This window comes from Rhinatrema bivittatum, chromosome 3 (genome assembly GCF_901001135.1).
Source record: "Rhinatrema bivittatum chromosome 3, aRhiBiv1.1, whole genome shotgun sequence".
Classification (NCBI taxonomy): Eukaryota; Metazoa; Chordata; class Amphibia; order Gymnophiona; family Rhinatrematidae; genus Rhinatrema; species Rhinatrema bivittatum.
The window spans coordinates 261,343,300-261,356,208 of NC_042617.1; the positions used below are offsets into that span (position 1 = coordinate 261,343,300).

Here is a 12,909-nt window from a genome sequence, read left to right on the forward strand (position 1 = left end):
GTAGTTTTACCAGTGGGGGCATAGGCTAGATGTATTGCCAAATGTTAAGCTTGTTCAAGTATTGCTGATTGTTAATGTTTTAAAGTAATGTTAATTGGCTGTGACCAATTCTTACACTCAATAAAGGACAATGATTTACCTTACTGTGTATCCTTGTGGTCAATGATGGGAGGGGTGGGGTGCCCAGAAGCTACGGCTTGCACAAGTTAGGAAAACAAAGCAGAGTCGTGGAATACCTCAGGTTGCTTCTACAGCAGTACCCCGGCAAAAAAAAAAACCCCTTCCTTTATTTAGGAAAATGTCTTACTCGCCTATACATTATTACACTCCCGACCATATCCTTAGATAACAATTAAACAGCACAAATGTTCATGGAGTCTTGGGCTGTTCATACCACTGAATGCTGGTTTACCCACTCTTGGTGCCTTCCTCTGCTGCTGAAGCCTGCCTGAAAGTCTGAAAAGGTGGATGGAAAACTCCAATGTCAGAGTGAACAGTAGGATGCATTGCTTCTCCTATTGTCTTTACTGGAAGTGGCATAAGCAGACAACCTGGAAAATGTAACAAATGAAATGACAAAAACTGAGACACAGAATGAAATAATGAAACAACACAAACATGTATTTATTTTATTTATGTTGGATCATTTATAAATCATTTTCCAGATTCAAGAATCACCCAAAGCGATGCTCAATAATAAATATTCAATTATAATAGATTAAAAATATCTATAATAACTTCTCAATTCCCCCCCAAACTAAAATGAAACAACAAACAATAAACATAACAAGTTCTATATTCAAAAGCATTTAGCTGGCTAACTCAGAAGTTACAAACCAAGAAATATATCAACACCACCTTGACAGTGATTTATAAATTATCTCTTAATCAAAGAACAAGTGTAACTGTTCAATCACTTTGATGTAAAATTTTAAATTTACTTTATATCAACTGTTTCTTGTTAGACTTGATTAATATTTATATATCTAATATTGAGCCTACACAAATGATTAGAATGTCTTACATGTCACTTATAGTCATATATAAAAAAAACTTTTCTGTTCAAAAAATAATTTTTTGGACTTGGTTGAAAGTTTCATATACTCGTGTAGGCGTCCCTTCCAACCGCCTCCTTATGTGTATTTTTTGAAAAAAATTGTTTTGCTTTTTTATCCTTAAAGTCCCAATTGTGATACGTGACATCCATTAAAATACCATTCAACCGATGTCAAGCTGACATCCATGGCGTTGGTTTGAACAACGGAGAATGGGAAAAATGTATATTTATATGGTTTTGAAAAATAACTAGTGTGGAGTTTTGATTTATAGAGAACAATTCCCCTGAGGAAAGACACAGTCTGAAACACGGACGTGTCGGGATTTTGCAGAAGACTCGTAACGCACAGTAGGGTTTAAGGTATCCATACTGAAAAACCACTAAGAAGTAAGAACCACGTCGGATTTGAACAAATTGAGTAAATAGAAGGTAACAGTTTTTCAAAAAACTGTTTTTTGTAAGACGGCAGAATTATTTAAAGAAGACACAAGCAAGAAAGCAACATATGTAACATTTTTATACAAAAAGGGGTAGATTTTCAAATACCGCGAATAGGCGTACTTTTGCTGGCGCATCAGGCGCAAGCAAAAGTACGCGGGATTTTAGTAGATACGTGCGTAGCCGCGCGTATCCGCTAAAATCCTGGATCGGCGCGCGCAAGGCTATCGATTTCGTATAGCCGGCGCGTGCCGAGCCGCGCAGCCTACCCCCATTCCCTCCGAGGCCGCTCCGAAATCGGAACGGCCTCGGAGGGAATCCTCTAACGCCCTCCCCTCACCTTCCCCTCCCTTCCTCTACCTAACCCACCCGCCCGGCCCTGTCTAAACCCCCCCCTTACCTTTGTCGGGGGATTTACGCCTCCCTCTGGGAGGCGTAAATCCCCGCGCGCCAGCGGGCCGCTAGCGAGCCGGGACGCGACCTGGGGGCAGGTACGGAGGGCGCGGCCTTGCCCCCAGACCGCCCCGAGCTGTAACCACGCCCCGTACCCGCCCCCAAAACGCTGCCGACAAGCCCCCTAAACGCTGCGACGACCAGGCCCGCCCCTGACACGCCCCCCTCGGAGAACCCCGGGACTTACGCGAGTCCCGGGGCTCTGCGCGCGCCGGTAGGCCTATGTAAAATAGGCTCACCGGCGCGCAGGGCCCTGCTCGCCTAAATCCGCCTGGATTTGGGCGGATTTAGGCGAGCAGGGCTCTTAAAATCCGCCCCAAAATGGTGTTTTAATGGATGTCACATATCACTATTGGGACTTTAAGGATAAAAAAGCAAAAACACCTACATGAGTATATGAAACTTTCAACCAACTCCAAAAAAATTATTTTTTGAACAAAGTGGTTTTTTTGATATATGACTATACGTGACATATAAGACATCCTAATCATTTGTGTAAGCTCAAGATTATATATATAAATATTAATCAAGTCTAACAAGAAACAGTTGATATAAAGTACATTTAAAATTTTACATCACAGTGATTGAACAGTTACATTTGTTCTTTGATTAAGAGATAACTCAGAAGTTAGCCAGCTAAATGAATATTTGGGCACATATCTGGATAAATTCTAGCCGCCTAATAAGTTAAGCGGCTAGAATTTAGCTGGTCAAGTAGGAATGTTTCTAGGGCATAACTGGGAAGAGTTGAGTTAGCCAGCTAAGTTAACTGACTAACTCCAATATTCAGAATTAGCAGGATGACTTAGATGGCTAAGGGGGTTATTTTGTAAGCCTATCACATGCGTAAAGTCCCTTTTTGCGTGCGATAGGTTGCCGGGGGAGGAGTCGGGTGGGGGCGGGGAGGGGAGGAGTTGGGGCACTGATGAGGTGGACACGGTGGTAACTTCGCTGGCAGCAATAAGGTAAGACCCGTTATCGCCACCAGTAGCGCATCCAATAACACCACCTTTCACAGAGGCGCTATTGGGTGTGAAAGCTGGCAGCGATAACACCGCGGTGGTGCGATCGCTGCCAGCTTTCGCAGGCCCGCTCCCCCATTGCCGCTGGGATTCACCATTCTCTGCGAGAATGGAAAATCCCGGCTAAGTTTGGTTGAGCCAAAAAGATGTCCTAAATTTAGGGAACTATAGTTAGCCGGCTAACTTTAAGATAGCTGGCTATGTTCAATGGTGTAGCTTCACTATTGAATATCCCTCCAAAGTTAGCCTGATAAGTTTAGCTGGATAGTTATGCTAGTTGGACTGTGTCTGAATATGGATCTCAACGTTTTTTTCCATGAATATCTCCGTCTGATATGCTTATCTAGAATGGCCTATGGAAAATCTTCCAGAAACTTTTCTACACAGAGAAAAATTATTTTCAGCGTCAGAGCTTTCATGCAGGGATGCTGGCCAAGGTAAAGAAATGTGAGGAATCCTCTGATCCCTTCCCAGTTGCAAATGAGACAAAACAAGGCTGTACACAGTTCTTTGCTAGAACTGATGCCAGAGCAATCAGTGACGCTGAGATGGCAGCATCTAAATTTGGCCAGCCATCTTTGGCAGTTAGCACTGAAAATGAGGGCTGACTATTCAACTTCATCCCCCAATCTAACCCAATTCCTGGGCCTGCCCAAAATTTGATTGGCTAAACTGAACTTCCTAATAAAATGTATGGGGTTAAATGTAGCCACTTAACCTGGGAGATTTTCAAAGGCTTTGATCTTTTACTTTATTTTAATTTGTAGCCCGGCCACTCATAAAATAATGCTCCAGATCAGTGGTTTCTAAACTTGTCCTGGGAGACCCCAGACTAATCAGGTTTTCAGGATATCCATAATGAATATGCATGAGATAAATTTGCATGCAATGGAGCCAGTGTATGCAGATGTCCTGTGGGGATAGGGAAACCTATAGCACCTGAATGTAATCTGCTTTGATGTGCACTTTGAAGTGCAGTAAAGCGGAATATAAAAATCTAAATAAATCTATCACCTGTATATTCATTGTGCATTTCCTGAAAACTTGACTGGCTGGGGATCCCCCGGACAGGTTTGGGAACCACTGCTTTAGGTGGATAACAATATCCAAACAAACTGCTTTAGGTGGATAACAATATCCAAACAAAGTTCCTCATGAGAGGCTTCTAGGAAAAGTAAAAAGTCATGGGATAGGTGGCGATGTCCTTTCGTGGATTGCAAACTGGCTAAAAGACAGGAAACAGAGAGTAGGATTAAATTGGCAATTTTCTCAGTGGAAGGGAGTGGACAGTGGAGTGCCTCAGGGATCTGAATTGGGACCCTTACTGTTCAATATATTTATAAATGATCTGGAAAGAAATACGACGAGTGAGATAATCAAATTTGCAGATGACACAAAATTGTTCAGAGTAGTTAAATCACAAGCAGATTGTGATAAATTGCAGGAAGACCTTGTGAGACTGGAAAATTGGGCATCCAAATGGCAGATGAAATTTAATGTGGATAAGTGCAAGGTGATGCATATAGGGAAAAATAACCCATGCTATAATTACACGATGTTGGGTTCCATATTAGGTGCTACAACCCAAGAAAGAGATCTAGGTGTCATAGTGGATAACACATTGAAATCGTCGGTTCAGTGTGCTGCGGCAGTCAAAAAAGCAAACAGAATGTTGGGAATTATTAGAAAAGGAATGATGAATAAAACGGAAAATGTCATAATGCCTCTGTATCGCTCCATGGTGAGACCGCACCTTGAATACTGTGTACAATTCTGGTCGCCGCATCTCAAAAAAGATATAATTGCGATGGAGAAGGTACAGAGAAGGGCTACCAAAATGATAAGGGGAATGGAACAACTCCCTTATGAGGAAAGACTAAAGAGGTTAGGACTTTTCAGCTTGGAGAAGAGACGACTGAGGGGGGATATGATAGAGGTGTTTAAAATCATGAGAGGTCTAGAACGGGTAGATGTGAATTGGTTATTTACTCTTTCGGATAGTAGAAAGACTAGGGGACACTCCATGAAGTTAGCATGGGGCACATTTAAAACTAATCGGAGAAAGTTCTTTTTTACTCAACGCACAATTAAACTCTGGAATTTGTTGCCAGAGAACGTGGTTCGTGCAGTTAGTATAGCTGTGTTTAAAAAAGGATTGGATAAGTTCTTGGAGGAGAAGTCCATTACCTGCTATTAAGTTCACTTAGAGAATAGCCACTGCCATTAGCAATGGTTACATGGAATAGACTTAGTTTTTGGGTACTTGCCAGGTTCTTATGGCCTGGATAGGCCACTGTTGGAAACAGGATGCTGGGCTTGATGGACCCTTGGTCTGACCCAGTATGGCATTTTCTTGTGTTCTTATGTTCTCACATACATTACCATAATATATAAGCAAAAAAACAGTAAAACAAATACAATTAAAACAACAGTAGAAACATATAGATGAATTTTAAAAGAGATATGCATGCAAATAGTGCTTATTCGCACTACTATTGTTTTATAAACCTCATATATGCATGCAAGTACTGGTGCATGAATATATTTGCTTGTGTAAAAAAGGGGGGAGGATTAGGGGCAAGGCAGGGGCGTTCTGGGGCAGGGGCCAACATTTGTACACATAAATCGAGATTTTATAACCTGCAAACAGCTGTTATCTGTGCATATTTACTTCTGCTAATTATCAGGTTTAAGTCAGACTAAAACTCTTTATAGCCAAAAACTGACTGGGTGAAGGGTCAGGGTAAACTGGGGGGGTGTTGTGCAAGCTGAAGAAAAAGAGGGATGACCTAGAGAAAGACTGAGTAAACTGGTAGACTAAGTAGGCAAACTAGTTATTTCCTTCATGCTTGAGTGTAAATGCCGACAACTCCTAGGAAAATACACATAAAATGTTTCCTTGTGTAACTGTGCACGATGGGGTAGATTTTATAAAAAAGTGCGTGCGCGTACTTTTGTTCGCGCACCAGGCGCAAACAAAAGTATGCTGGATTTCAATAGATACGTGCGTAGCCGCGCGTATCTGTTAAAATCCGGGGTCGGAGAGCGCAAGACTGCCCAAAATCGGCAGCCGGCCCTCGCCGAGCCGTGCAGCCGGCCTCTATTCCCTCCAAGGCCGTTCCAAAATCGGAGCGGCCTTGGAGGGAACTTTCCTTCCACCCCCCCTGCACCTTCTGCTCCCTTCCCCTACCTAACCCACCCCCCCGGCTCTATCTAACCCCCCCCTACCTTTGTTGCACAAGTTACGCTTGCCCAAGGCAGGCATAATGTGCGTGCGCCGGGCCAGCCACCAGCGTGCCATGGTCCGGTCCGGGGGCTGGTCCGGAGGCCGAGGCCACACCCCGGAATGCCCCCGATGACACACCGGCCGCGACATGCCCCAACACGCCCCCGATGACGCGCTGGCCGCGACACGGCCCCGGCATGCCCCCGATGACGTGCCGACCACGACACGTCCCCCCGACATGCGCGTCCCGGGGCTTTGCACACACCGGCAGCCTTTGCTAGATAGGCTCGGTGCACGCAGGAGGGGTTTGGGGTAGGTTTTCGGGGGTTACGTGTGTAACCATTTGAAAATCTACCCCATTCTTATTTTATATACAATATGCATGCACTTATTCAGATGATATAAAATTCCAGTGCATGTGTGCTCACACCCACATACGCATGCAGATGGGCAAATGCACACTCATTTTAAAGTTACCATCCCTATAATTAATCACCCACAGTGTAGTAATCAGCAAAATAATTTTATTTCTCACAGACATCATACATCATAACATAACATCAATGATGCTAATCATTAGACAAGACTGGTCTCAAAAGCTAAGTTAAAACAATAGGCTTTTAATCATCTTCCTGAAGACTATTAGAGAAATGTGATGGCAGGAAAAGACGATACAGACTATCTAGTCTGCCCATCCACACCAACTAATTAAGATTTACAAACCCTCGACTTTCTCAGAGTTCCCCTGTGTTTATCCCAATCTTTCTTAAATTCAGACAGATACATGGGGAGGATAGAAGTATGATGGGTACATTTGTCAATCAAAATTGCCATCAGCCAATTAGCAGTCACTTCTATTCTAAGCCCCACTCACTCCCTGTCCACTCCTGCCTCAAACTCTGCCCATGCCCTTCCCACTCCCAAACAAGTGAATGCACCAATTCCCCACCCTAAATCATGCCCCAGCCTGCCCCCACCCACCAAACCACTCCCACAACTCTGCCCATGCCCCTCCCACACCATAGAAGTGAATGGAGTAGCTTTTAATGATGACAATGGATCCTGCCTGCTTTTTGATGATCTCACCGGAAGTCCAAACAATTGCTACTGGGGGTGGTGCAGAGCCAGAAACAGGATTTTCTGACCCCGGATTTAAAAGTTACTAGTTGTGACATAGCAGGGAGCTCTCATTCTATCCACAGTGTAAATATGCATGCCCATTCAGCATGCCTGGCTGCGCTGGCATGCAGAGTGAAATGTGAGCAGATCCTTTTGTAATATACAAAAAGGATGATTAATAACAGGGTCTAAGGTGTGTCTGTGGGGGGAGGGGGGGAGATGGGGGAGGGAGAGGGGAGGGACTAGAAACTCAGAAGTGTAAAAGTGAATAAAACAAGGCTTGATGGTTTTTTTTCTTTTTAATACAGATCCCTTTGTTTATGACCATCAGGGGCAGATTGGCCTATTGGGTGATTGGGCATCCTCCGGTGGGCCGGTCGCTCTGGTCACGTGGTCTGCCGTGCACAGCCGTGACAGAGCCGTGCTCGGCAGACCATGGGGTATCTTCTGGGCCGGTTTTGGGGAAAATCCCCGAGCCGATCTTTACCCGGAATCCGCCCCTGATGACCATACACAACAACCTTGCACGAGCAGCTATTAAATAAAATTTATTAAGATCCAGGCACAATAGGGAGTTTTGGTGGAGGTAAATCCTCTTTTTCAGGCTGCAAAAACATATAATGAAATAGAAACCAAAAAACAAATAACTGAATGGCTTACAGTTGAAGACGCTTATTCTTTACTCAAACCTGCTAGAACACATTTTAAAAGAAACAAAACCATTGTGTCAGACGTGGATGCACAATAGCAGGCTGATCTGGTCAACCTGACCGCCTTGTCTAGTTATAACAGTGGCTACAAATACATTTTGACAGTGACAGATATCATGTCAAAATATGCGTGGGTTGTGAGCCTACAAACAAAGACAGGTCGTGAAGTGGCCAAGGCATTTGAAAATATATTTAATGGTAGATGTATTCATAATAACATACAAGCAGACAAAGGTAAAGAGTTTTTAAATAGCACTGTGAAGAATTTGTTAAAACACAGAAGTGTTCATTATTACGTTTGGCAGTCTGCGGCCTTACCACACAGACCACCGCACACACATATTCCTTCAGGGGCAGCCCAGGTCCTCCGCTCTTCGCCACAGCCATCTGCCATGTTCCTCTGCACCTCTGGCATGACTTGGCTGGGCTTCCACCTGGGCCTCACCACTCGACAAGGATACCTTCCCTGCCTTGGCAGTGCTGGCCGGCCGGGCTTCTTCCTCCAGCGCTGCCCGACCTGGATTTCCCTAGGCCGTGTGCATGCTGACTGCCAGATTCTTAAAGGGCCAGTGGCAAGAAATTCCTGGAGATGTCCTCTGATGACATCATGACCTGGGGCAGATATAAGGAGGCCCCAGCCAACTATCCAACACCTTGGCAATAGGTCAACTCCTCTTGGAGCAAAGTATTGCTTGTGTTCCTGCCTTGATTGTTAGTTCCTGACTCACTGTGATTCCTGTCTCCATGTCTTCTGTCCGTGAATCCCTTCACCTGGTCCCTCCTTGTCTGTAAGCAGTTTCTCTTGTCTCTTGTCCCTGTGGTCCTTCTTCTTCTCCTTATCATCCTCCTTGTGGTTGATCTTCTGGCTTTGACTGCACCAGACACCGACCTTGCTTTTTGCTGCCTGCCTCAACCACTGCTTGGACACCGATCCCATTCCTTGCTGCCTGTCTGGACTTTCACAATCACAAAGGCCCCCACCTAACATTTTCCAGCCCTGGCGCCCGAGGGCTCAACCTAAGCGGAACGTGGGCTGATAGTGGCAAAGCTCCAGTTGGGCCTCTGCTTCTGTCTGTTCCATCTGCTGACGGTAGGGACCTATGGGGGCTCCTCCCTTCACGTAGTGCGAACTCCCCCTTGGTCCAAGGGTCCATTACCGCAACAGTCATCATTTTGTGACCAACAATGATGTTAACGCAGTGGTTATGGAGAGATTTAACAAGACCTTAAAACCCAAAATGTGGCGATACTTTACATCGTGCAACACGTTTTCAATAAGAAGATGTGCTGCAGGCTTTGTGAATAGTTATAACCACAGCCAGGACCAGCGTGACTGGGTATGCTTACCATGCATTTGCATGGGGTAGCGGCATGGGGATGGTGGCAGCAAAAGAGGCCATGGGACTGCCAGCGGAATCTAACCTACTGGTGGCCAAAGAAGGAGAGGCTGCAGGCCACCGGTGTTCAAACACCCCCCCCCCCCTCCCTGGCGGCTGAAAATGAGAGGCCTGTCTTCCGTTTTCCTGCATGCATGTGTGCCTGCGCACAGCTTCCATTCCCTTCCCCCAATCAGGAAGATCAGTAGGCCGTGGTGGATCTCACACCCAATCCCATAGGAGTTCCAAGTGGTTTTTTTACAAGTTTTCTGGTTGGCAGCACAGGAGTGCATGTAAATATAATATGCATGTTGTGTTATTTTTGCTGCAGAAGACTGTACTTTTGAATGTTCATTTTCATGTAAGATTTGTTATACATGCATGATTTAATTGTTTGTGTCTGTAAAGGGTGTGGGAGTGTGTGTGACTGGGGGGTGGGGGGGGGAGGGATGGTTGGCGTGTGTGCAAAGCTGTAAGGTTTGTCTAGGGTACCTAAAGCCCTTACCTATCCATGGGTTCTGGTGGGGGGGGGGGGGGGGGGGGGTAGCGTGTCACTTTTTAAAAATATAGATTGCAGGATGGAGCTGGGCTTTATTCGATGGGCCCAGGAAGATGCTGAATGAATTGGGGGGCAGCACAGTAATTTTCCACACAGGGAAACAAAAAAGCTAGCACTGGCTCTGATCACAGCTTTCGTTGAACAATACAAGTCAGCCCCATCGATGTAACAGCCTCATACTCCCTGTGGATCTGGAAAGTAATCTACTGTTCAATCATCATCCTGCTAAGCTGTTTTTTATTTTTTTCTACATCTTTATTTATAATCTTTTATATTCAGTTAACAAGAATAAACTTGGCAAGAAATGATATACATATTAATCTAGTAAATCTTTATCCATAATAACATCTCTAATATTAATTTTCTGTATTATCCTGTCAGACCACATTTCTGGGGGAATTCCAATTTGCAAATATGTAGTAAATTTACAACATTTAAACACAAAAGAAAATATAGCTAGTGTTTCTTTTTCCTTTTTCCAATGGTCGGAACGCATTACTCAGAGCTAGTTATAACAAATGTAGGATCTGGATTGACTTTGCTATTCAAAAAGGAATTTAACTGTAAGGGGTCGAAAAAAAACATACTTAACCCCAGCATGCTTAATAATACACTTGCATGGAAAATACAACCAAAAAGAAGCACCCAAACCAATAACAGCGGACACAACAGAAGAAAACACTTTCTTTTAGCTTGTGTTATTTTGGCAACGTCTGGGAACATAGGTATTTTATTCCCCAAAAATAATACATCTCTCTTCCTGAAAAATATTTTAAGGACAAAATCCCTATCAGAGTCCAGAGCTAATGTTACAAAGTCTTCCTTCATTGAAGTTTCCAGGAATGAAGATAGATGTGAAGTATCTACTATACGAGAGTCAAGCACCTATTCTTACCCACATATTCAAGCTTCCATTCTCACCCACACACAAACCCAGGCTCCCATTCTCATCTACATATTCAAGCTTCCCTTCTCATCCACACACAAACCCAGGCTTCTATTCTCACCCACACATACATACATTCAAGCTCCCATTCTCACACACACCCACACATCCAGGCTCCCATTCTCACCCACACATACACATTCAAGCCCGCACACAGTTTCCACTTCCTCCCCCTCCCAAGCAGGAAGATTAGTTGGCCTCTCCTGCTGCCACTGGCCTCCTGCTATCTTTTGGCCGTATGGCTTGGGGGGGGGGGGGAGGGAGAGGAAGCAGAAGCTGTGTATGGCACTTCTGCTCCCTCCCCCCAAAAAAAAGGGAAAGATCGGTGGGCCATACAGCCCCATGTGTGCCGGGCAAATGCATGGAATGGCACGCCGGCCCTGGGTCCTCCTCTTCGCCACGCAACGGCTCCCTTCCGGTTCCAGTTGGATAGGCCTGGGTCCAAATTGTGTGGGCAGCTGCCCACCCAGGCCCACCCAAGGCTACTCCACTGTCAAGTACTGACATCGTTCATCTAGGTTTTGACTAAGGAACATCATACATCTCAGTCTTTTTAGACCTATCTGCAGTATTTGATACTGTTAATCACGAAATACTAATCAACAGACTAGCCAATATAGGAATCTCAGGTACAGTAACGCAACGTTCCTGACTTATGTGGCTAAATTCTAGTTGGATCACTCATTATCCAGCTAGAATGTAGCTGGATAAGTCTTTAAATTTGCTGGTTTAGCCATTTAGATCTCTAAAACTTTAAAGTACTTCTTTGATACTTCAAACTTTATTGGGAGGGAAACCAGTAATTTGTCCTATATCCAATGGGAGGGGAAGATTTAAATCCACTTGAGCAGCAAATTAACTTGCTTTAACATCCTGAATTCAAGAAAGACTTTGAGAAGTCATTAATTGAAAGAACTGAATTCATTGGCTTTAATGTCTGAATTGAGAAAAAAAACTGTAAGAAGTCACAAACTTACTAAAAGCATTTGTATCTTCTTGAAAATAAAGTGCACAGCTGTAAAGACTTTAAATCACTATTTGCACCTTATCAGTAAAAGATAAATATTAGAAATCACTAAACAACGTTCCTTGTGATTCACTGCGTGGTAACTGCATTATTATTTGATCTGTGATTATCAGTGCTGTGTGCAAAAGACTTGAAAATAGAAAATATAAGAGCAACCTGAGGGACTCTGGAAAAACATTTAATGGCATACAAACAGTGTCTACCTTAAATAGAAATGTAGGATATGGCCTCTGGAACTGTTATCCGGGTTCAACATCACAGGGGTTACACAAGTAAGCTTTTCATCTCAAAACTTTCTCCTTTCAGTGGGCAGTGTTTGTAAAGTGAAAATACTTGTACCTTGAATACTTCACCCAGCTGTTAAAAATACTGTATAATATGATAGAAGTAAAAGTCATGTGCGCACAAATAATGCCGCCTTCACTCAGGGGCAACCCACTTTAAGTCTTTTAGAACCTTGAGCTCAAAGACAGATTGTACTTGTGTAAATACTATAAGCAGTAACTGCCTTTCTGTTTTCCATTATCATTTGTGATTCTGTTTGCTTCAGGCAGGTTAGCTGATCCTTCCAAGACAACCATCTGTGGCTTTAAAGATAGAGAAGATCCCCTGTGCATATCTGAGAAAAGCTGGTGGGCTTGTAAGTACTGTGTGCATCGATCTCGCAGATTTTCACCGGTGGAATGGTGACTTTCCTTCTCCTCATACAGCAATGAGAGCTGCTTCTCTTCCACTGGGCCACCTCGTGCCTCTCTTCACACTCATTTCCTAGACTCCCTAATTCATTCCTTTTGCTTCTCATTGCACTGTTACATTGATTATACTCAAAGCTTCAGTCCACCTACAGTTAACTACTTTTTCTCTTTCAGTTTTTCAGCCCTCTCTTCCAAGATATGTTATCGCATTCGGCAAGGTTAATGTTCAGAACAGTTTCTTTTTCACTTTTTCTCCAGAGAAAAATCAAGCTATCATGATG

At 43.9% G+C, this 12,909-nt stretch overlaps 1 protein-coding gene across 1 annotated transcript in view; it reads left to right on the top strand.

The window, feature by feature from the left end:
• LOC115088553 (protein LEG1 homolog) overlaps positions 1 to 12,909 on the top strand; it is a 59,563-nt gene that overhangs the window by 10,540 nt on the left and 36,114 nt on the right. Inside the window, 1 exon segment of the mRNA XM_029596811.1 lies at positions 12,484 to 12,577. Within this exon segment, the coding sequence (XP_029452671.1) occupies positions 12,484 to 12,577 (94 nt within the window).